Below are 20,425 nucleotides of genomic sequence, written 5' to 3' on the forward strand. Positions count from 1 at the left end.
TCAAACACTTCCAACGTTCTTGCAGGTTGAAAAGTGGTAAACTAGCAAGAACAAAATGAGTTTTTCATGATTAAAAGCATAAATTTACAATATTAAAAATCCTATTTACTTGTATTAACTTGAAACATGCCATTGTCAGTGATGATGATGATGCTATGTTGATTGTTGCTATGGTTTCTGGGTTCTGTTGACTTGTATTCTCTGTCCTTTTCTCACTCGTCTACTCGTGTCTCCTTCCCCCTGAAACCTTTTCCTGCTCCTTTTCCGTCTCTGTGTTCATTTGAAATAAACCCAACGCAATTTCTAATAAAGTTTTATATCTAGAAAATAATGTGGCAACACTTAAAAATATCCTCTAATGCTGAAAAGTTGTACATTTACAAGAAGGAAAAAAAATCATACCTTTACCTTATTAAAACTCTGATTTTCTCATGTAATTTTCAGTGACGTTGTTTTTATTGCTACTTATGCAGGTGTTTGTTGCTATGGTTTCTGGGTTTTGCTTTTTCTCTCTTTCTGCAGGTGTATTCACTCACCACGACAGTTACCTGGTCATTGGGACCCTTCTTCTCTCCGTTCACGGCTTTCAGCAGCACAGCGTCCTCATTCTTTGGACTGTTCTTCATCTCCACAACGATGTCGTCTTTGGTGGGCTTCTCTTTGGTGCTGCCCGGAAGAACACAGTCGTTATGAACTGGTGCTGTAGGCGCGTCGAAGCATGACATCACACGCACAACAGTCCAAAAGAACTGCTCACCGACAACGACTGTCATTGGTTTTAGCGGCCAAGTTGTCAACATGACGCGCCAAATCTTAAATGTACGCGTAGTATATAAAAGGAAAAAAGGGCTACAGTGCTTTGCTAATATTTGTCAAAACTATGACAACTAAAAAACAATGTCAGGAAAAACTTTTCATAAAAAAAAAAAGCGAAGGAGAGGGAAGTAGGTCAGCTATGCTAGCTTGACTATGACAAGCATCCACATGTAGATGTGCTGTGGAATTTTGAGTGATTCAGTTGGAAAACACCAACTCTGAAAGGCCAAACTGAGTTAACACTTTGTTTCTCTACTTTAAAAGTGGGTGGTTTAAAGCTCTTACCTTTGTAACGGTAAGAGCCAAATAAGTGTGTAAATACAGCTGGGATCTATTTTGTGCATCTGCATGCGAATTGGGAATGGCTGCTCAACTTTAGCTCACACTCAAAAATGTCTTGCTTTTGCCAACAGATGCCATTTTTGAGGGTTCTATGCAGAAAAATAAAGATGCGAATGAAGATCTTGTGCAGCAGAACGAGTAGAGGACGAGACGGTACTCACATCTCCTGCTTTCCTGAACGTCCACAGGGGATCTTTCCCTTCTTATGCAGGAAGTAGACGACGCTTCCCAGGAAGGCGAGAAGCAGCAAACACAGTATGATCACCACTATGATCACCCCGCTGCCTTCAACTGCACACAGAAGCAGACATCCGCTGTCAAGGTTTCTGTTCAGATTTTATTTGCTTGCCTAAATAATCACAAATGGGTCAGGTTTGTTTTTTGTTTTTTTTTTTACAACAAAATTCAGACCAAATGTGCATATTTACCACTCAAAGTTTCAGAAAAAAGATGTTTTCTAATGCGTCTTATGTGATAGTTTGTTGTTTTGTTCATTTGGTTTCTTTATGTGAAGGTTCACGCTGGTGCACAAGACTTTAAAAAGCTAGAAGTCCCTGCAGATGACAGAACGTGAAGGACTGTGTGGAGCTTAGAGTGCCACCCCCACATGTTGCTGACATGTTGAAAAACTGCCACAAAGAGCAGAAAGTTAGTACCTTAGATCTCCATAGCAACCATTAGACACGATCTACAGTGCTGTTAAAAAAAAAAAAAGTTACGTTCTCTTACAGATTAAATGTCCCAGCTTTCGGTTTTAAATGATTTTTCGTTTTGAATAAAGAAAAAAAGTTATGTGAAAAAGGTCATTATTAACCAATTAACCAGAAGTAAGTCGGTTCTGCAGGGGCGTCGCTACAACGTTCCCACTCTGAGATCAGGCAGGGACTCTCATCATGCAGTCAAGGCAGAAAACGTGCAGAAAAACAATCCAGATGATCACAGAAACATTTCAGAGCAGAGCGAGGATCACCAGAGACGACGGAGCAGATGGAGCAAGCAGACAAACATGGAGCAGATGAAGAAGAACAGCAGTGAAACACGTCAAACTGAAAGTACTCACAGAGTTTTGTTTTTTAAAAAAAACCTTATTTTTCATATTTGCCTGTTCAAAAATAAACTAAACACACAACATTTTAACAAAACAAGCAGAGTTCTGCATCTATATCACCGAATTTATGCCATCGTTTAGTTGTGGTCAAGTGCCGCGCCAAGTCAGTCAGAGGGCCGCAAATGGCCCCCGGGCCATGCTTTGGACACCCCTCATGTTTAACCCTGTAAGGCCCAGTGTTGCAATATTGCAAAATCTCTATTTCAAACAAAACAGATATGCAAATGTTGACTTTTCTTCTGTGTTTTCAGCCAAACTTAAAGATTGAACAATATTGTTCTGTCTTGGAAGGAAATTTGTTTGGAAACTTGAAAATAAAATTCCCCCCCAGAAAGGTCAAAAAGTAACCAAACTTGAAAACCCTTCAGTAAGAAAGGTCAGCCATTAACTGAGCCCAATTTTCCAAAGAGTAAAATATTTTCACGTTTTTGGTTTATTCAGTTTAAAAGCATGCGCACATCCGTCATTTTACGAGTTGCAACAACATTTAATTTTCTTTCTGGATCAATAAAATATTTTTGAATTTGAAAAGAATGCTAAATAACTTTATGTTATAATGAATGTTGCATTTTTGCAACGGAGTATTAGGCTAAGAAAAAAAAAAAAAAAAGATTTTGCAAATAAAGTCAAAATTTGATCAGAATAAAGTCGTAATACGCCAAAAAAGTTGCAAGCCAAAGTAAAAATAATAGTAGAAGAAAATTATCAGAAGAAAATAATAATATTAAGAGAATGAAGTAGTCATTTTATGATAAATTCAACCAAAATAATTAAATAATAAATTAAAATAAAGAATGTTGAGCATCTTGTGAGGCTATACTTGGTATCAGCTTTATGAATAAATACTTGATCTTTAAACGCATCAAATTATTAACAGTATCAGGGCTTTAAAACCAACATCAAAACGCCTATTTAGAAGAAAGAATCCCAAATTAATATCAGATCATCATTAAGAAGCTTTGCTCTCATTGAAACAACTTTTTTCTATTAATTTCACAACTTTGTTCTGGTGATATTGAGTCTTTATTCTGCTGTTATGACCTTATTGTCTTCATATTCTGACTTTATTCTCGTTTTTTTTTTTTAAAAAAGATTCTTAGTCTGGCCTTAATACTCCGTCACAGATTTTCATAAAACCTTACAAAAACCAAATACATTTGAAAACATTTTTTTTTTTTATCTCCAAGCTACTCCTGCAGAACAATCTAAAGAGTTCATGTGTTTCTCTGTCCAGGTTTTCCAGGGTCAATATAAACATGATTTTTTTTTTCACCCATCTAAAACAGGAGAAGCTTCCATCTTTGATATTCTGCAAATAAAACCAAACTGCATGTCTGCAAGTTAAATATGAACCGATTGGTGCAGCTGCAATTTAGCAACAGACTTTCTAAAGAAGTTTTATGCCGAGAGAAACGATTTTGAAAGCGACAAAATCAGTAATGCAGCAAGTAGCTCCACTTGAATCGCTCTGTGCAGACTCCACGAACTGTTCTAGTGAAACCTAACAGGGAAAAAAAACTCAAAATGTATTTCTGCTAGAATCTGTGCCTCACTTCACCGATGGAGTCAAAAATGGACTCCATCCGTTTTTAACTAACTCAACAGCTGCCTTCCAATGAAACAGGATTGGTCTTTAAATGTACTGACTCAATAAAAAGTGAGAAAAACATTTAACCTTTTTTATTGCACCAAGTGTTGATGACGTAACTTATTCTGACGGCATTCGTTTAGAATGGCCGTAAACAAAAAGAAAAGCTGTAAAAAGTTGTTTGGGAACATTTTGGACCAGATTTCACAGCTTTTCCCCTCTGTTGTTTTTATTTCAGACTCCGTGTTTCCCCTCAGAGTCCTGCAAAGATTTAACGATACGAGCTAACAGCCCAGATTAAGTCAGAAAACTGCCTGATAATTGCTACCCCCTCAAAGGTGAAGTGTAAATTAACCCGGTATGTTAAACCTACCATAAAACAGGATTAATGTCTAGCTAGTTTTTTTTCCACATTGCGGATTTTTGTTTACTTAAAAAAATTCTGGGATAAACAAATAATATTTTACAGCTGCAGCGCGTTTGATCCGAGTATCAGGGATTTGCTGGCGTTATGATTTTTTATTTTTTTTTTTAAAGCTAAAAATCAAACAGAATATTCAATAACTGCCAAGGGCTAACCCAAAGATCTGCCAGCGAGCTAGAGACAGTCATGGGGTGGAATGCCTGTAAATAATGCATGGCCTACTGCAGGCCTGCATTGTCACATACGTATGTTGGTGAAAAGCGTGAACATTGAGAGGAAAGCGTTTGAGCTGGAAAGCTGCAACGTTAGAGACGGCAGGGCGGTAATCGTCTTACCGGGAGAGAAGGGAGCGGTGCGGGTGACCCTGGGAACTGTGGACGAGTAAAACAACACTCAGAGTGGGAAGAAGTTCACGTCCACCAACATTAATCCAACACATAAACACACACATCCCTTAAGATCAGTGCAAACCTGCATTTACTGTGTTAAACATTTGGTTACAGAGCAAACTGTGGTCATTTATCAGCCGGTTGTTATTAAAGATGCAACAAGAATTCGGCTGGTGACCAGAATTGGTCGGTTTTCGTCTTGGCCTGCTGAGAAACTGAAAAATCGTATCAGTTTCTGATCAGTGAACACGCCATAAGCAAGTGTAAAAAGAATTGTTTTTGCATTGCTTTATTTTAAACTTAGAGAAGTTTAAGCATGTCCAAATCCAACTTGACAGTGACGCCCATGATGCATTGCAGCGTGACGTTGCCTGATCAAGCTCCCGCCCCGGCTCCCTGCTGGAGGGCAAAAAAAACTGCTCTCTGCTGATAGAATTGCTTTTAGCTGTTAAGTTGTCAATATAAATCTAAATGTGCACATGACATATATATATATTTTAAAAATGCACACAGTTATTTGCTTCTACTGTCAACACTACATGTAGATATCAAGGTTCAAGGGTGTCACATTTCAGGGCCTACTAAAAAGTTTAAATTAAAGAAAAAATAGCAAGGGAGAGGGAAGTAGGTCAGCTTTGCTAGCTGGACTTTGACAACCTTAACATGTAGACGTGGAATAAATCATGAGGTGTGAATTCAGGCCAAGTCAAAGATTTGATCAAACCAACAAACACATTAGAAAGGAGAAGGTATGGGTGTTTTCTAAGTTAGCTATTTCCAACTTTTGTATATATTGATATGAGCCCCAACCAGCCTAAATTAGCTTGACTTCAACAAGTAGAAACCATGACAATGCTGGCATATACGACTTGGGAAAACAATCATAGTCCCATCTGTCAGTAACTGACTCAAGGTGAGAGGGATTTCAAAGAGCTCAGTGTTTTTCAATCTAATTATCAAAAACACAGATAGACTCTCCAATTCTAAAGAAAGTCAAAAAATCTGGAAAAAATACTATAAATTTGTAAGTCATTTTGCCCCCAATTTTTGGCTGTAATAAAAAACACAAAGATATGTATTCGTCTTGGGAATCTTTTCTTCAAATTGCTGGAGGGGCAAAATGAGCTGAGAGTCGACTGCAGCGGATACCTGGCAGGTTGAACTACAGCAAAAGATCTCTGCTCTATTCTTCAGAGTTTCCTACATCTAACGAGGATCGTGATAGATCAAGAAAACCTGACATCATTTTTAACCAAAAGGGTTGGTTAAACAATTGTGTGTTGATTCATGCAGGTCATGAGACACAACTCGACAATTGGTTCATGAGAATGGGACCATATTTAGATTTTTTTTTAAAAATGCAAGAATCCAACTTGTTTGTTTTCATATATAAAGCATAGATTGCTTTAAAGAGTCAGTAATTAGAGTTCAGTCTAGGTTCAACTTCTCCATTTTTAAATTTCTTGGTTTTTGTTTTATTCTAAGGTGATTCTAATGCTAACACTGAAACGGTTACTTTTGTGTTTTCACAGAGAGAATAAAGGATTCACAACTCAAACTGTTGAAAAATCTCTAAACAGAGCCGAACAATTCAGTTTAAGTTTATTCAAAAACCAACTTGTAGTGCTAAAAAACTTTGAAACAGTCTTTTTGTGTGATTTAACAAACACATTTTTCATGAATCTCAAACTGTTATAAAGAATCTGTAAATATTTAAAAGTTCCTAGAGGTGCAAAACTGCAGTTAGCCGTATAAACTAGTTAGCAGGTCACAGTGCTTGCAAATTATTTACATTTTGTTCTTTGCTCAACATTTTATTTTATATTTTAAGGCAAAACTATAGATTCATTCTTTAAAAACTATATCATAGAATCAATACAAATGCTAATGTTAGTTTAGTAGCAGCCAACAGTTAGCCAATCTTGATAATCTAAAAATGCTGAAGCTCATTTTTATCCTTTCACTTTCAACATCTTTTTATATTTTTAGCGTCAAGCTGTAGTCCAGATTCCTGAAAAACTGTGAAATATAACATTAGTGTAACGCTGCAAAGTGAACAAAGCAGATACTAATTTCAGCACTGACAGAAGATTATCCTGTGTTAATATTCTCTCCATTCATATCTAGATGATGCCAGATAAATCATCTAAATGTAGGGGAGGGCGCATCAATGCTTCAAACTTTTTCAGCTTTGGCAAATAAAAACAACACAGATCCCAGTATTTTCAAAACTGAACAGGAAACCTATTTTCATTTTGCACAGGTGTTTTCATTTTTACTTCATTGAGTTTCTCTTCATTTTAATCAATATCACCCCATATTAACACAATAACAGAAGCAAACAACCTCAAACCTTTGTTTCAACTGTCTACTGCTGCTGCTGATAATTCAGAAGTATGAATCAAACAAATTTAACAGTACTGTACAATTTCTCTTTTAAGCTAAAATGAATGAGTCAGACTTAAAATATATATTAAAAATTCTTTAATGAATTTATCCTGTGAGAAATATTATTTAATGCCTAGAATTTCTTTTTACAATAAATTTAACATTTTAAGGTTGAACAACAACTCAGTTTTAATGGGCTAAATTAGGAGGAAGAAGAACAGCTGTGACTCATTCGTCAAACAATTTCCCAATTTTAAATCAGATAATTTAACTTGCATGTGTTCAATATACTTAAGAAAGAGACGCTTACTGGCTTTGATGCTGAAGACCTTGACCTCAGTGCCCTGGTTGTTGGACGCGTTACAAACGGCGCTAACGTCCGAGTTGATCTTGACCGACACCATGCTGTGAGTCATGTGGTCGTTTGCTTTGCTCATCACTTCTTGCCAGTTCTACAGAGAAAGAGACGTTTATTTATGCAGAAGTTATCGACATCTCTCTTTCCAAATCCAGCACGTCTTTTTTCTAAAACTTCCAAAGCAAATGTTTGCATATTTGTCTTTATTTAGTGCTGCCTTTACCAACTATTAGACTCCAGCCAAGGATAGTTTTATCAGAAGTGTTGTTGAGTTTGTATAAATGCAATAGTTGGATGCAGGGTTGGATGAAGGGTTACCTGGCTGCCTGTAATGCTCCAGGTGATGCTGGGCAGTGGATGACCGCGGGCCTCACAGCTCAGGTTCAGTGTGCGGCCGGCCACTTCCTCCAGCTGGATCTCGTCCTCCACGCCGGCCAGCTGAGGCCCGCCTGGAGCAACAAGATGGTCACCAGATCCTGTTCTAGTAATCATTCACCAAGATGGTCACCAGGTCCCGTTCTAGTAATCATTGACCATGATGGTCACCAGATCCTGTTCTAGTAATCATTCACCAAGATGGTCACCAGATCCTGTTCTAGTAATCATTCACCAAGATGGTCACCAGATCCTGTTCTAGTAATCATTCACCAAGATGGTCACCAGATCCTGTTCTAGTAATCATTCACCAAGATGGTCACCAGATCCTGTTCTAGTAAACATTCACCAAGATGGTCACCAGATCCTGTTCTAGTAATCATTCACCAAGATGGTCACCAGATCCTGTTCTAGTAATCATTCACCAAGATGGTCACCAGATCCTGTTCTAGTAATCATTCACCAAGATGGTCACCAGATCCTGTTCTAGTAATCATTCACCAAGATGGTCACCAGATCCCGTTCTAGTAATCATTCACCAACATGTTGTAATATACCCAAAAAACACTTCACCCTGTTTCGTTTACGTCTTCATAACCCTGAACTTCCTCTAGACACTATCAGAACTCTCAAAGCTCTGACCTTAAAAGGTAACAGGAAGATGGCAGCAGCGACTCACTGACCTTGAACGATGATGTGAACAGAGCCGTTGGTGTGCAGGGAGGGCAAGGAGGGAACGGTCACCTCGCAAACGTACTGTCCGCTCATCTCGTAGGTGGCGTCGTTCAGGTGCAGCGTGTTGCCGTAACCCACCTGCTTCCCTTCCTAAACAAACCCAAAGCAAACATCCAAACACGACCCCAAGGTCAGCGACGCCACCGGAACGTCAGAACATCACGACAATGGTCAATTCACTAACAACACTAACTTTATGGCCATAACAATCAGGGGGAAGACTGCAGATTGGACAGCTGTCCAGTGTAGCTAAAAAATTTCTTTGTATCCAAACATGTTAATGGAAAGTTTAGTGGAAGGAAAAAGTGCATAAGCAACAGGGAATAACTGCAGTCTTGAGAGTTTTATAAAATGAAGCCCATTCAAGAGTTTAGGGGAAATTTAGTCCAGCTAAAGTACTTGGGCACTCAGAAATCCCTGTATCTTAGCACATAGACGGAAAGTTTAGTCGAAGGAAAAAGTGCACAAACAACAGGGAATAACTTCAAATTGAAATGAAGTGTTTTTATTCACCTTGTACCAGATGGTTACGGTTTTCAGAGAGGACAGGGCGTTGCACGATGCCACCAGATTTTCACCTTTATCCATATACTCCAAATCTTTTGGAACCACAACAGCCGGGTCCAAATCTGAAACGGGATGGAGCACGACATGACACACACACACACAGAAATTTCCACATTTTTTTTCTAAAAAATTTCTGAGCTCAATCTCCAAGAAAATTTTTGACTTTTCTAACTTGAAAATGTCCTTATTTACTCTAGAAAATGTCTTAATTTTCCAGATTTAGCGATCTGGAAGAATGCTAAGTATCACATTTCCACACAAAGATGTTTTGCGCCTCGCAGAACAAAACCTAAAATATCCAATGATCAGCCCTGAATCAAAATTTGAACTTCCAAGTCTCTAAACACTAAAGCATAGAATAATTCTGCAGACTTGCAGTGTGTAGGCGTGTCGTATGTTTTCCTACGTACAATGCACCGTGAGCGTGACCTCTTCTTTGACCTCTGTTTGTCCAGCAGTGTCCAGCACCCGGCACTGGTAGATGCCGCTGTCTTTCCGGGTCACGGACGGCAGGATCAGGACATCACCTCTGCTCTCCAACGGCGCATCCGGCTCCTGAAGAGGAAACTCCATTTAGTTTGTTCAGCAACGTTTAAACGTGATCTTTAAACTTTTTTCTCCTCGACTGCAGATGATGAAGTGGTTCAACGGTTTAACGTAGGCATGAGACGATTTATCGGATTCATCTTGATGAATCGATTACTGAAATAATCATTAACTAATTTTGTAATCAATTAATCACTAACTGGAGACTAAAGACATTAAAAAATAACATTTGATTAAAGAACACAGTCACAGCAGTAATGAAGCCAAAAGGTTTTCTTTGTCTTTAAATATGTTCCACACAAAACTCCTGGAATTGCAAAGATTTAACTAGACCCTGTTGAAATTCTGGGGGGAAAAAACTCATATTAAGCACCTTTTGCTATTCAATTATTAATTTTTTTAAAAATCAAGAAACGGGTCAACTAACGTTAAGTCAAGCAGAAATAGTTGAGCTTTTCACCTGGTGATGTTAGAAGTATTTATCTTTTATGACAAACGATCAGGCTTCCAATAGAAGAATTGCGTTTTTGCATTTTAGGCAGAATTATGTTTATTTTCTTTCTTTAAAAAGTAATTCAGTTATAGTTTATTTGAATTTTTATATATTCTTATATTGCACAAAATAAGCATGTGGCTAAATTCATAATTTGCAGAAGGTGGCACTATTTTTATCCCATTAATAGTCAGAATAATCAATTACTAAAATAATTGGGGCTTTAGGTGAGAACACACACACGACTGACAATGTTAAGACCCGCCTTCTGGCTCCTGTAATACTCAAGACTTTTAGTAATAATTTAATGTTACTATTATCACAGAAGGAAAACCCCACCAATTAGCAGGGTATCAAAAATTTGTGTTAAACTCTTGTTGTTTCTCTCCACGGAAATCTTTAGTAAAAGGCGAAAGATTTATACGATTTGAAGAGAAACAAGAGTGCATGACCTGCTACTGCTGTAGCCGCCCCGTTTCTCCTGTCATCATACCCACTTCACTGACGGCGCTACTTGATTGAGCAACATAAAAACTCAAAAACTTAAATATCTGGTTGTTTCTAATTAGCCCTGGGAGCTCGATTTTTTCTCATAGATTATCTGTCTCACACCACACCGCCACAACATGGTGACGGTTTTTAACAAATATGTAAAAAGATATTTTTACTAAAAGTCACATACTGAAGCCTTAAGCCTCAATGTATCTCTAAAATGTGTTGTTTCCACCACATGTTCCCTTTCTTCAAATCACTCTGTCTGACCAAGTCTGCCAACCGGCTGATTGGGAAACGCTCAGACTGCAGTCAGCTGAGCCTTTGTGTTCTGCAGAGACACAATGAATGTGTGTCTGACGTGGGAACGAGCCCTGCTCGCCAACACGGCCTCCGGTCTCAGCCGGATCAGAGTCCTCACAGACGCTCCACGCTTGTGTCTGCACGGGGCACTGAGAGCGCTGCGTTTCAAAATCACTCCCTGCGTGTCTCTTGTGTGTCACTCACTCGCTCTCGGAGGATGCAGGGTGAGAAAAGACGCTCCATTCTTACTTGTTCCTTGCTGAAAATGTAGATCGGCGGGGGGTTGCCATCACCCTGGCAACGCAGCTCTACGGTATCCCCCTCTTTGACCAAGCCCTGCGGCGAATCCTTCCACAGCTCCATCATGGTGGTGGGGTCTGCATACACACACACACACACACACCCAAAGAAATAAACTAAATTAGGCAGGCTTATTCGGCATGCTGGTAAAGTCACTTCACAAGATCATTTCCATAATGCTGACAGATCCAGTCTGGCTTGGCTTGGCTTGTTCCAACAATAATCAGAGGAGGTTTTATTTGATACAGCTGAACCTGCAGACTGGGTTTACTGGCAAAATATGCAAATTATCAGATGTTCATAAGAAACAAAAACCCAACTGGATCAACACAATCAATATTACAAATGACTTCTCCAAATTAAAACTCAACAAGACAATTTTAAAGAGTAACTACATCCCCAAATCAACTTTTGTAGCTGTTAATCAATAGCCCATAATCATAAAGAATATGTTTTTACATATTTGGTAAAACTGTCACTATGTTGTGATAGTTTGTTAAGAGACAGAAAGGCCTGTCAATTAATCGCATGACAAATTAACTCGACCTGAATCAAATCCATTTGCATTTTCTCTTTCTACCAAAAACTGGAAGGCAAAAGTCTCCAGTCTGATGTTTTGATCTCAACTTGCCCCTTTTTTTGAAGGGCAATTTTGTTTAGCGAGACTTCATAATTCATTCTAGTTATGGTTTCTGTTTTGTTTGTTTATTTTGGATATTTAAAATGTCTTCCAGGTCCAGTGTTAAATGTTCACTAAAGCTTCAAGCTTCTTGATCTGTGAGAATGTGTTCTTGAATGTAATGGTGTTAATATTACATTAGCTGAAAACTGTCTAAAAACAACAATATTAGCATTTATCACAATAGCTTATCGTCCAGCTAACGTTGTTATCTTGACAGGCCTAAAGTTAATCAACAGGAGCAAAATATTTGAATAGTTGAGTTTTTATGTTGCTCAATCAAACAGCGCCGTCAGTGAAGTGTGTATGGTGACAGGAGAAACGGGGCGGCTACAGCAGTAGCAGGTCATGCTCTCTTGTTTCTCTTCAAATCGTATAAATCTTTCGCCTTTTACTAAAGATTTCCGTGGAGAGAAACAACTAGAGTTACATAAAAAATTTTTAATACCCTGCTGTTCAGTAGGGTGCTCACTCCATGTGTAATATGAAATTAACTAAATAAAGTAATAGCAACTTATAATGCAGTCGGATATAAAAGGATGATACACTGTGTGGAGCATAAAACGGTTCATTCTGAAAGCTCAAAGTAGGCAGAAGTGAACAGACTAAAATTTCATCATTTAATGGTGTTTCATATAAAAATGTCATGAACATGTTTTGTATAACCCATAGATCTAGTCTCAATTGTTCAAGGAAGTGAAATATGTTACCTTTAACATATAACTAACCTCCCTGTTAACCCATAGCCCCATAACAGTATTGAAAAGAAAAAGATATCAATAAACTCCAAGCATGGCAACTAGAGTACATGATGAAAGGGGCTGTTCCTTCATCTTCCATGGTTTTTACACATAGACCAAATAATAACTGATGTTTCAGATTTCACTGTAACTCATGGATTTGCTTTACAATAACATATTTATATATAACACAAAAGGAAAACCCCACCAAAAGGCAGGATTTCAAAAATTACCATAAATTCTTGTTGTTTCTCTCCACAGAAATCTTTAGTAAAAGGCGAAAGATTTATATGATTTGAAGAGAAACAAGAAAGCATGACCTGCTGATGCTGTAGGTGCCCCATTTCTCCTGTCACCATACACACTTCACTGACGGCGCTACTTGATTGAGCAACAAAAAAACTCAAAAACTTAAATATCTCACTCTTGTTCATTAAACGGACTGAAAACTTTACCTCTTCTGCTGTTTAGTGTGGTCCTTCTATGTTCAATATTAAAATACTTTGTCAACTAGGAGCAATTTACAGCATACAGTGGGACTTGGAACGTTGCGTTATTTTATGATCTGTGTAAAGCCTTAACACTTCGTTCTAAAAGGAGCTTGCACAACAAAGCAGACTGAAATCTCTTTATTTAGGAATGATTTCATGCAAGTGGTGTGCAGGGGAAAAGTTCAACCAACATATTGAGGCCTTACTCCTAAACGAGGCCATCAAGGGTTCAAGTCCCAGCCTGACAGACTTTGCTGCATGTCTTCCCCCTCTCTCATAACCCACCTTTCTTCCTGACAACTGCGACATAAAGGCCACAAGAGCCAACAAAACCTTTAACAAAAATAAATGTAATTGACATGTTTTGTATTGCCCATAGACCTATGCTAACCTGTTCAAGGAAGCTTAATAGATTACCTTCAAAGTGTAACTAAATTACCCTATTAAGGTAAATTTTAAATTCTACCAAAGTGGGCGGAGCTAAGAGACACCGATGGGCATGGCCAAGCGTGAAACGACCAAATCTTTGTGCTGAACAAAAACTGAGTGCTATGGACCCAAATTGGGGCCATAAAGTTTGTTCATAAGAACAACATTTGAAACTGAAATTAAAAAAAATCAATTAAAACTTAAAATTAATTTTAAGTGGAAAGTGAAAAAAAATATTTGCCACTGGAAAAAAGTTTAGAAACGGGAAAAAAAGACTTTAAACTGGTTGAAAAAACATAGGCGTGGCCAGCTTTTTGTTCCCACAATGCATTGCTCAGTCAAGTAGCGCCGTCAGTGAAGTGGGTATGGTGACAGGAGAAATGGGGCGTTTACAGCATCAGCAGGTCATGATCTCTTGTTTCTCTTCAAAGTGTATAAATCTTTTGCCTTTTACTAAAGATTTCTGTGAAGAGAAACAACAAGAGTTTATTGTAAATTTTTGGAATCCTGCCATTTGGTGGGGTTTTCTTTTTGTGTTATATATAAATAAGTTATTTTAAAGGAACTCTTAGAATTGAAATCTGTGACATTAGTTATTTGGTGTGATATGTGTAAAAACCATGAAAGATGAAGGGCCCTCTTCTCCTCTTGGCCATGTCCTCTGCAGCTCTTTTCTCTGCCCTCTTCTGGTGCTCAACATTTGTCAGGGGGCGGGGCTTAGCTTTCACAGACTGTTAGTAAAGCTTTACAGGTGACCTACAATACATCCTGTTGGAAAAAGTTTATTTAAATTATGAGTTCATATGTTTTCATATTATTATTCTTTTGTGTTTCTTCTTTGACCCCTTTTCTTTTATGATACATTATTAACTGTTCTTTGGATGTTTGCTTGAAGATTAGAAACACTACTCACTCTCCTGGTGTTATCAAACTGTCTGTCATAGACGAGTCAGCTTTGTGCCTTGTAAGAGCATCCCAGAACATCCTGTGGCAGAGTTCTCTGACGAAACTATCCGGGTGACTATGTGAAGCAACCTAACCCTCTTTTCCTTGACGTGATAATAAAAAGCAGCTGAGAGGTGAGAACCGGTGGAGTTGGTCCCAGACAGTTGTTTGACTGAGGTTCTCCGTGTCTGGCTTCTCTCCCCTCTTCTGCAGAAGAGTAACTTGTGTCTCTGGTTGATTCCTTGCAGGTTGGGAACCAAAATAGACCCAACACATCCCTCAACAGATTAGGATACACAAGCTACACAAAATATATAACAGATTTTAGTCAGCTCAGTTCTGCCTGTTCTATTTTCAGCTTTCAGAATGAAAGGCTTGTTTTAAGGCCATTATCACTTTAAATCCAAATAAGCTGCTGGCCATGCCCCCAAGTTAACATTTAGATTTGCACTAGAGAATGACTGCAGACAGATGAACATTTATACAACAACATCTTTGAAAAGCAGAAGTGCAGACACCTGCACAACCAACAAGAATACAGACAAGTGGTTTCTGGACGGTAAGGGAACAACTAAACACAAGTCTTTCGCAGGAGCCGTTGTACAGAGCATGCCGGCTGACCAAATGTCCTGGAGCTCAGCTAACATGCTGGAGCTCCAGGACATGATAATGGTCGTTGCTATGTAACGGGCAGTACCTGCTGATTTGACATTACATTCTGGAGATGTTTAAAACGGCTCGTTTTCCAGACACCAAAAAACTTAAACTTATTGCCCAAAAACAGATGCCATGATTTCTTGTTGAGTGCTTGGGTTGTTTTTAGAATCAGTAGAAACTCAAATCAGAGTACAAAAATGTGCAAAATGTGAATTCTGCATAAAATGTCCCCTTTAATGACTGCTGCTGTCTCAAAATGAGTAAACCCCTTCATCTTCATCAAGCATCTTCAGCCTTTAGAGCGCCCTTGTTTGTGCAAGACAGCACAAACAAATGTTCTGGACATTTCTCTTCACTTAGTCATTAGATCATTTTGGGTACAAACACATATTATCTGAAAGTATAACTAGTTCAATGCTGAATACAATGCATTTTCTTGCAGATACCCCAAGTTATCAAATGATTGATGCTGGTTTGCCATGGTTGTTTATCTTACACCCAATGGCATAATTATTTTAATATAGATGTTTTTTCTGTCCTTGAATTTTAACTAATAAGATTCATTTTTAAGACTGGTGGAGAAGCTTTGTTAAATATTCAGATTTTAACAAATTGTGAGCAAACAGACAAATCAGAAAGGGATGGAGAGATTTTAAACGTCTAGCCTCTGAGCACCAGTTTTCCTCCATTTTCCAGGAGTTTTCCCCAGCACTGCGGATTTACTGGCTTTAGCTTTCCCGACGTGGGTGTTTTTATGAATATTCCACTCACAAAGTGCAAGTTCAATTACATTAGCATCTTTTACAGCCGAATGCAAAACAATAAACTCCCTAGGAGAAGCACACGTACTGCAAGCCAAATAAAAAAAGTATGGTTTAATGTGAAAATACTGAAATTAGCAGCAGAACTGGAACCAATACAGAACAGCAAGGAAACTGTTTATCTAACTGCAAAGGCGGGAAGCATTGAGCCGAGCTAATTAAAGCGTTGTCAAGGCAATTATGGTGACAAAACTCGGAGACAATTACAGTCAAGAATCGAGGTGAGACAGACAGCGTTAGAGTTTAATTAGTGACTTGCTGCTCTACTACAGCTCAGTATAACAGTATGAAACTCACAGTGAACGGTGACGTTGATGCTTTGGGACATCCTCGTCCTGATGGCTCCCGGGACAGAGAAGCTGACCTCACAGGAGAAATGGGAGTCCTTGTCCTCCTTCAGTGTCCTGTACTCCAGGGTGCTCTGCACAGAGTAGAAGCCTCTGAACTCCCGGGTCACCAGGATGATCACGTTTACCTCTGGAATAGTGAAAACACAGCAAGAAACAATGTCAAAATGAAGTGTTTGAATCAGCTCATGTGAACTTGTGGCTGAAAATGCATGAAAACCTGATTATTCAAGTAGTCAGCATCCTGTGGTTGTGGATGCCACTATGCTTCCTTGAACAGGTTAGCACTATACAAAACATGTTCATTACATATTTGCACAAAATCATTTTGAGATCATGAGATTTTATCTGGTCAGTTTTGTCTATTTTGAGATCCTTTCAGAATGAGTTGTTTTAGGGCGTCTTGTCACTTTAAATCCAAATAAGCCGCTGCTGGCCTCAACTCCCAAGTCAACATTTAAACTCACATGTGAAAATAGCTGCAAACAGATACACAATTAGACAACCATACATATTTTAAAAAGTAGCAGTGGCGCTTCCAGCACAACAACAATGCAGCAAGCGTCTTCTGGATGGTAAGTCAACAACTGAGCACTTGTCTTTTCCAGCAGCCATGGTGCAGCACATAGAGCGGTAAAACCAGCTGACCAAACGTGCTGGAGCTCGGCTTTGGTTGCCAGGTAACGGTGATGGGCTTGGTAGGGGTTGCTAGATAACACGGCAGTGCCCATTTGATTGTGACTTAACAATCTGGCGATTTTTGAAAAAACTCATTTTCCACACACTAAAAAGCTTTAAGTTGTTACCAGAAAATGTCTGGGTTGTTTGGATACTTTTTATAGGCACTGTAAAGGTTATCAAACATTTCAGCATTTTTACCTTTATCAATACTTTTCTCACAATGACCATGACAATGAAAATAAGGAGCAGAACACAAGGCACTGTTAGCTACAATAGCTTCATATCTAGCAAGACGCATGTTTTTAGCCTACTTCATGTTGTCAGACAGGTTCAATTTACAGGATTTCTTGATTCTACAAGTACTGACCTTTAGCAAGCAAAGTTAAACCAAGCTTTAGAAATATGTAAGTAATTACCAGGCAAGTACTTTTTCAATACTTACCCATTAAGGACTGCACTGTTTTTATCAGGCTAATTGTGCTAGCAGTACTGATACATGGATTATTTTTATTATTTTAAAACTTTCAGCAAACCTTTATTTTAAGCCAGTGGTTAAACCTTTACACCAATCAGGTAAAATTTGATATAAATACACTAAAATAAGGAGGAAAAGCCACAGGGGTCAAAACTTACGTCCTACTTTAGGCACCAGTGGCTCGCTATCCTTGTACCAAGTGATGTTGGGTTTAGGAAATCCATTTCGAACCTCACATGATGCCACCTGGAGGGGTTTTATACAGTTTCAATTATCCAGATTTAGGATTTTATTGCATTTGTTGACCTTCAGACTGAGTTGACCGACCTTAGATGGCATCGTGTTGGTCACAGAAATCCCATTAGGGACGCCTTCAATTTCTGGAGCCTCTGGAGGAGCTGAAAAACGAGATATTTGGTAAATTATAACAGCTACATTTGCAACTGAAGATGTTTAAGGTGTTTAAATCTTCTATTAGATTATATTTTGTCGTTTTGCGCGCTGTCTTACCAAAAATCCTGAGGTGAGTCTTGCGTTCGGCATTGCCAGCCTCCTGCCCGTTGACCTGGCAGAAGAACTCCTTCTCGTCAGAGAGCTGGACGTTTTGGATCAGGAGTGTGTTTCCTCTCTGGTCTGAGGTCACCTCGATGCGGCCGCTGTAGTCTGTGTTGTTGTCGACTATCTGCTGGTTGACGTCACTGTAGAAGATCCGCATCCGTGAGCCATTTCCTGCAGACCTCTGAAGAAAAACCAGGTGAGAACACTGAATTAAAACATCATAGGTAAGGCAAGTCAAGGGCTTTCTAGAGGCGTTCCGTTCTCAAAACAAAGAGACGGCAGAAAGAAGGCGTAATCTCATCTTGAAGTGTTTTCTAAAAGGGACTAGTATTACAAGTTGTCACATATAATTTAAGGTTGGATAAGTAGGAAATGAACCACTGAATATTTTTCTAATTTGTCAACGAACATAGCAATCAATCAAGGTTATCAAAACTAGTCACGATCTACACTGATAACAGTGTTGCTAATGCACTAATAGCACAGCTAACCTTATGTTTAGCATTTTTGCTAACTTTAACTTTGTTAATATCAGCGTACCTAGCTTCCCCTGAACTGATTTTCCTGGATAAATTTGAAACGGTTTATTTGTAAACTTAAAACTTAAACTCAAGACTTTGTTGTGAACTTAAAGAAGCTTATTTGGCTGTTTTGCAAACTTTCAGTTGAATTAAACGACTGTGTTAAAGTTTTGGCTATCGACTGATAAGCACTCTTATCACTCTTATAGAAGCTTATATTCATCCTTTTTATTTTAAAGAGGGTGAAGACTGATCACACAGCATTTCCTCTCCTTAAGTTGTCTCTTTTGTTTCCCTAATATCTTAATTTCAAGCAAAATAGTGAGACAAACAGACAGCAGAGAACCAGATATACACAAAATTAATATCTAAGGGAATTGTAGAACATGTACATAATGTCAAAATTTTAAGTGGTGTTCAAGGATTGTAGTCTTTTAAGGGCAGATATAGTTTGAATTGAAGCTAACGCTTTCGCATTACCTTCCGCTAAATATTGTGTTGGTGCTGCCTTTTAGAAAAAGAGGAACTAATGTTTATATTAGTATTTTAGTGTTAGAGCAACTAACTTTTTAATTATTGTTGCCCACCACTGCTGCTGTGTTGTGATTAATCAGATAAATTTGAAAACTGCAGGCATCAACCTGCAATTCTCCATGGAATATTACAGCGAACTAAAGCTTTATGCTACAAGTGAAGCAGAAACCGTGACTGTTTCTGGAACAGCCAGTTCCAGACGGACACTGTCAGTTTACTCACCACAAACCACTGGATTATGACGAAGCTGGGCTCTTCGTTCACACCAGTGAAGCTGTAATGGCAGGGGATCTCGGCCGGGTCACCGAGGTACACCTCCAGGTTGTCATTCATAGTCAGCTCCACTTTGCCCCACACTGAAACACACATTTAAATGCACATAAATTAACTGGAAAACTCACAATTACAATAAATCAAACATCCGTTTCATAGCGACTGTGTTCTTCCTAACTAATTTTGACCTTTAGCTTTATTCTCAGTGCTGTGGGCTTGGCAGATCGCTGTCCTCCCAAGCCAATCTGGAGACACATTGGCACAAAGAAAGAAGAAAAAAGGTTCCTTGTCCACATGGCATCGTTTTCATCTTCCTTCTGCCTGACTGACTGCAGCCACAAAACCACATCTTGGCCAGAAAAATCGGTTCCCTTGGCGTCATTCTGGGAATGCAGTCGAAGGGAGGCTGGCCAGTTCGACGCTGGGCTGTTGATTCAGCGTGCCAAGAGCTTTTTCAGCCATGTTGAACTTGGCAGCTGTTCTATTGGTCCATTCATGCAGTGACAAATAATAATAAAAAAGGATGACACCAAAAGAAAGCAATTTTTTTTCTCTTTAAGCTGCTTTTGGGGGATCTTAAAAGAATACCAGATTTTTTTCTCCCACGTTCTCACACTGCTGCGAGGTGCTTTGTTATGTTCAGTATAGTGTAACTTAATTTCCTCAACTCATTAGCAAGTGGGACTTTGTTCTCACGTTCAGTGCTCACAGACATTACTATTATTAATTTGGGGCTTTTATTTATTTATTTGAACTGCAAAGGCTGTTTAAAAACATAGGAATTAAATGCTGACTTTTGAGCTTCTTGTGGATTTTCACCAATAAATATTATAAAAATAGGCTTAAATTTATGGGAGAGCATCTCCATAAGTTAAAATGTCACAGAAAGTTAGATTCTATGATTCAATTAAAGTAAAACTCATATATTTTTATATTCCTTATACATTTACTTCTCAATTTTGAAGATTACGGCTTACAGTAAATAAAACCCCATAATTCACTTCATCACAAAAAAAGAACGCTACATTAATACATTAATAATTAATAATG

General features: G+C 38.5%; 1 protein-coding gene and 4 non-coding genes across 8 annotated transcripts in view; 2 read left to right on the forward strand and 3 right to left on the reverse strand.

The window, feature by feature from the left end:
• mcama (melanoma cell adhesion molecule a) overlaps nucleotides 1–20,425 on the reverse strand; it is a 62,934-nt gene that overhangs the window by 405 nt on the left and 42,104 nt on the right. For 2 of the 4 annotated variants that reach the window (XM_032576168.1, XM_032576171.1), the window contains 14 exons: nucleotides 19,325–19,458; nucleotides 18,000–18,228; nucleotides 17,817–17,887; nucleotides 17,648–17,735; nucleotides 16,284–16,463; nucleotides 11,174–11,301; nucleotides 9,501–9,645; nucleotides 9,037–9,152; nucleotides 8,472–8,613; nucleotides 7,732–7,862; nucleotides 7,366–7,507; nucleotides 4,614–4,649; nucleotides 1,320–1,449; nucleotides 537–666 (listed from right to left, as the gene is read on the reverse strand). In XM_032576168.1, the coding sequence (XP_032432059.1) occupies nucleotides 537–666; nucleotides 1,320–1,449; nucleotides 4,614–4,649; nucleotides 7,366–7,507; nucleotides 7,732–7,862; nucleotides 8,472–8,613; nucleotides 9,037–9,152; nucleotides 9,501–9,645; nucleotides 11,174–11,301; nucleotides 16,284–16,463; nucleotides 17,648–17,735; nucleotides 17,817–17,887; nucleotides 18,000–18,228; nucleotides 19,325–19,458 (1,802 nt within the window). The remainder of the gene's footprint in view (nucleotides 1–536; nucleotides 667–1,319; nucleotides 1,450–4,613; nucleotides 4,650–7,365; nucleotides 7,508–7,731; nucleotides 7,863–8,471; nucleotides 8,614–9,036; nucleotides 9,153–9,500; nucleotides 9,646–11,173; nucleotides 11,302–16,283; nucleotides 16,464–17,647; nucleotides 17,736–17,816; nucleotides 17,888–17,999; nucleotides 18,229–19,324; nucleotides 19,459–20,425) is intronic. The other 2 variants (XM_032576169.1, XM_032576170.1) reach the window with 2 other exon arrangements.
• On the reverse strand, nucleotides 10,462–10,576 carry LOC116729034 (U5 spliceosomal RNA). The gene has a single exon (XR_004341056.1). It is a non-coding gene; the product is annotated as a U5 spliceosomal RNA (small nuclear RNA).
• Nucleotides 12,254–12,369, forward strand: LOC116729041 (U5 spliceosomal RNA). The gene has a single exon (XR_004341062.1). It is a non-coding gene; the product is annotated as a U5 spliceosomal RNA (small nuclear RNA).
• Nucleotides 12,845–12,957, reverse strand: LOC116729043 (U5 spliceosomal RNA). Its single transcript, XR_004341064.1, has one exon. It is a non-coding gene; the product is annotated as a U5 spliceosomal RNA (small nuclear RNA).
• LOC116729042 (U5 spliceosomal RNA) lies at nucleotides 13,973–14,087 on the forward strand. Its single transcript, XR_004341063.1, has one exon. It is a non-coding gene; the product is annotated as a U5 spliceosomal RNA (small nuclear RNA).

This window comes from Xiphophorus hellerii, chromosome 11 (assembly GCF_003331165.1).
Source record: "Xiphophorus hellerii strain 12219 chromosome 11, Xiphophorus_hellerii-4.1, whole genome shotgun sequence".
NCBI classification, from domain to species: Eukaryota; Metazoa; Chordata; class Actinopteri; order Cyprinodontiformes; family Poeciliidae; genus Xiphophorus; species Xiphophorus hellerii.